This window comes from Pteropus vampyrus, unplaced genomic scaffold, assembly GCF_000151845.1.
Source record: "Pteropus vampyrus isolate Shadow unplaced genomic scaffold, Pvam_2.0 Scaffold83, whole genome shotgun sequence".
Taxonomy (NCBI): Eukaryota; Metazoa; Chordata; class Mammalia; order Chiroptera; family Pteropodidae; genus Pteropus; species Pteropus vampyrus.
This window is the reverse complement of record NW_011888864.1, coordinates 6,972,257-6,974,610: the sequence shown is the minus strand read 5'-3', so window position 1 is coordinate 6,974,610 and position 2,354 is coordinate 6,972,257. Positions and strand designations below refer to the sequence as shown.

Here is a 2,354-nt window from a genome sequence, read left to right as displayed (position 1 = left end):
GGCATCTGTGACTTTCTACCATTTCTCACTTTGTAAACATACTCCTCAGTCAGATCTGGTACTGCCGTGTTCCAGTATACATGCACACACAACCAGCTTTTCTAAGAACCTTGGTGTTCCAGAAACAAACACCACCATTTGAGGCTGCGCTGACTTTGAAATGGAAATGAGCAACTGGTGTCTGACCAAAAGGAACCTGTGAATGAACGCATGGCCTGCTAATCTGGGGACAAACACAGAACGCGCAAACAGGTGGCATGCACTCCTTGCCATCTCCTGCCACTGGGGGGCAAGGTTTCCAGCCAGCAAGGCTGCCTCCTCACACAATAAAGCCAACTGGGCTGCTTCCAGAAAATGCTGTCTGACAATCTCCTGTTACAACTGTCTTTTGATTGGTAAGCAGTTGCAGTGGGAACTATCTTAAGGAAAAATAAAACTTTTCAGCTCAAGATTGGCTTGTGAGGGACACCCAGATGCAAAGCCCATTAACTAGTGTTTGTGAGATGGAGCCATTATAAGAGGTTATTTGACAACATGCCGTCCACTTTTCTTTTTGATATTGGCATTTCTGATATGCGTACCCAGTCAAGCAAATGTCATGCCAGAGAATAAAACAACACACACACACACACACACACACACAACACACACACACAAACACAAATCCCTCAACTCCAAATCTTTCTCAAAAAGTCTGGTCTTTGCTGCTTTGTACAGTTTTATGTTTATTTCACAGAACACAGGAATCATTTCTCACCTTTTCGTGTGAGATATTCTGCCACCAGGGCTGTGACGTGGACGTAGCACATTGCTGCCTATAATAAAAGATACATGTCTCAGAATCACCATTTATAAAGTATGCCAAAAGACCTCACAGACAAAAATCTAATGACTGTATGCACTTATAATAGATCTCAAATTACCAACTAGTGTTTCTAATAGCTGACATTATACCTTTTGAAAAAAGTGGAATTCATACAAAGTGAATTTTGAAATAAAGTGGGAATTGAGACAAATAGCATAATTTGTGAAGGCTCGTTTCTATTTAGTTATTAAATTTTAATGTAAAAGATAAAAACATCTTTTCTTACTATATCTAAGATTTCTGGATCATTTCTCATAAAGTGAAAAGGTAACCATTTGAAGAAAAGGTGTGTGCCTTCTGAGGTTCTCATAGACCTGCTCAAATTTCAAGGGCGAATATAGTTTTCTCTTGACTTAAAAATGATGAAGTAACTTTTACAAACATAGAATTCTAAATGAAAAAAAAAAAGACTTTTTTTTTTTTACCAAGTTCTCATGGTCTTATAAAAATCAAAGATAGCTCTTAGAAATGAAGCCACTATAAGGTTCTAATGCCTGAGCCCCTGGTTCTTACCAGAATGAAAGAAAAATTACTATTACTACTAATATATAATTCGTTTTTATTATGGCTAACGTATGGTCAAATTTATGGTCAAATAGAATAGACTCCTTGAATAATCAATACGTAAAAATAGTTACACAAATCTTTCAGATGTAGAACTTAACTTTACTGATTTAATTACAGAAGTTTAAAAGTAAAAACATATTTCTTTGCTAATACCATTGGTCATACCTAAATGTCTCAAGCACAAACCCTAAACAGAGTTTTCATGGAAACACAGAACCTGTCTTATAGACTATTGTTTTCCTTAACAACTTCCGTTTTACTGATGATGTCATCGAGGCACAGAGGGGTTAAACACTGGCTCGGTGTCACGGAGTTAGTAAGTGTTGGGTCTGGGATCCAGTCTGTCTCTGGAGCCCACACACCCGATTCCCTGGCACATCGTCTGCTTACTGACACATGGCGGCTCCGTACAGGAAACGAGGGAGCCCTCTGATATCTACCACATTCACAGATGGAAATAGACAATCTCAAAAGGGAAAAGAGATGCCTGGTCATTACTTTAATAACAGGAAAATTTTATTTTATCACAAAATAGCTGAATTTTAGAACTAGAGAGTTTTGCTGCAGAAATTGAGTGTACTTGAATTGGCAGGCAACTGTATGAACATGGATGTTTTCTTTTCTTTTTTTTTTTTGAACATGGACGTTTTCTAAGAGCTCTTTTGTGACAGAAATATGGTAAATTTGCGATATGGTAAATTATTAAAATGCTTAAATGACTATGAAGTAACCTTGAGCCGAAAACTGTTAAAAATATCACATATTTTTAATTGGCTTCTTTTAATTACTGGACGATTTTTCTCAAAATTGGATTCTTTTAGTGAATGAGATATAATTAGTTTTCTCAAAAACTTGGAAGGAGAGGCTTGCAAGGCTACCTCAGAGAGATCCCCGTTTTTCACGTGGATCCTGGCCATGCTGT

General features: G+C 37.4%; 1 protein-coding gene across 7 annotated transcripts in view; it reads right to left on the bottom strand.

The window, feature by feature from the left end:
* Positions 1-2,354, bottom strand: part of DOCK9 (dedicator of cytokinesis 9) — a 187,403-nt gene that overhangs the window by 31,492 nt on the left and 153,557 nt on the right. For all 7 annotated transcript variants that reach the window (XM_023532423.1, XM_023532426.1, XM_023532425.1 and 4 more), the window contains exon 44: positions 758-815. In XM_023532423.1, coding sequence (XP_023388191.1) covers positions 758-815 — 58 coding nt within the window. The remainder of the gene's footprint in view (positions 1-757; positions 816-2,354) is intronic.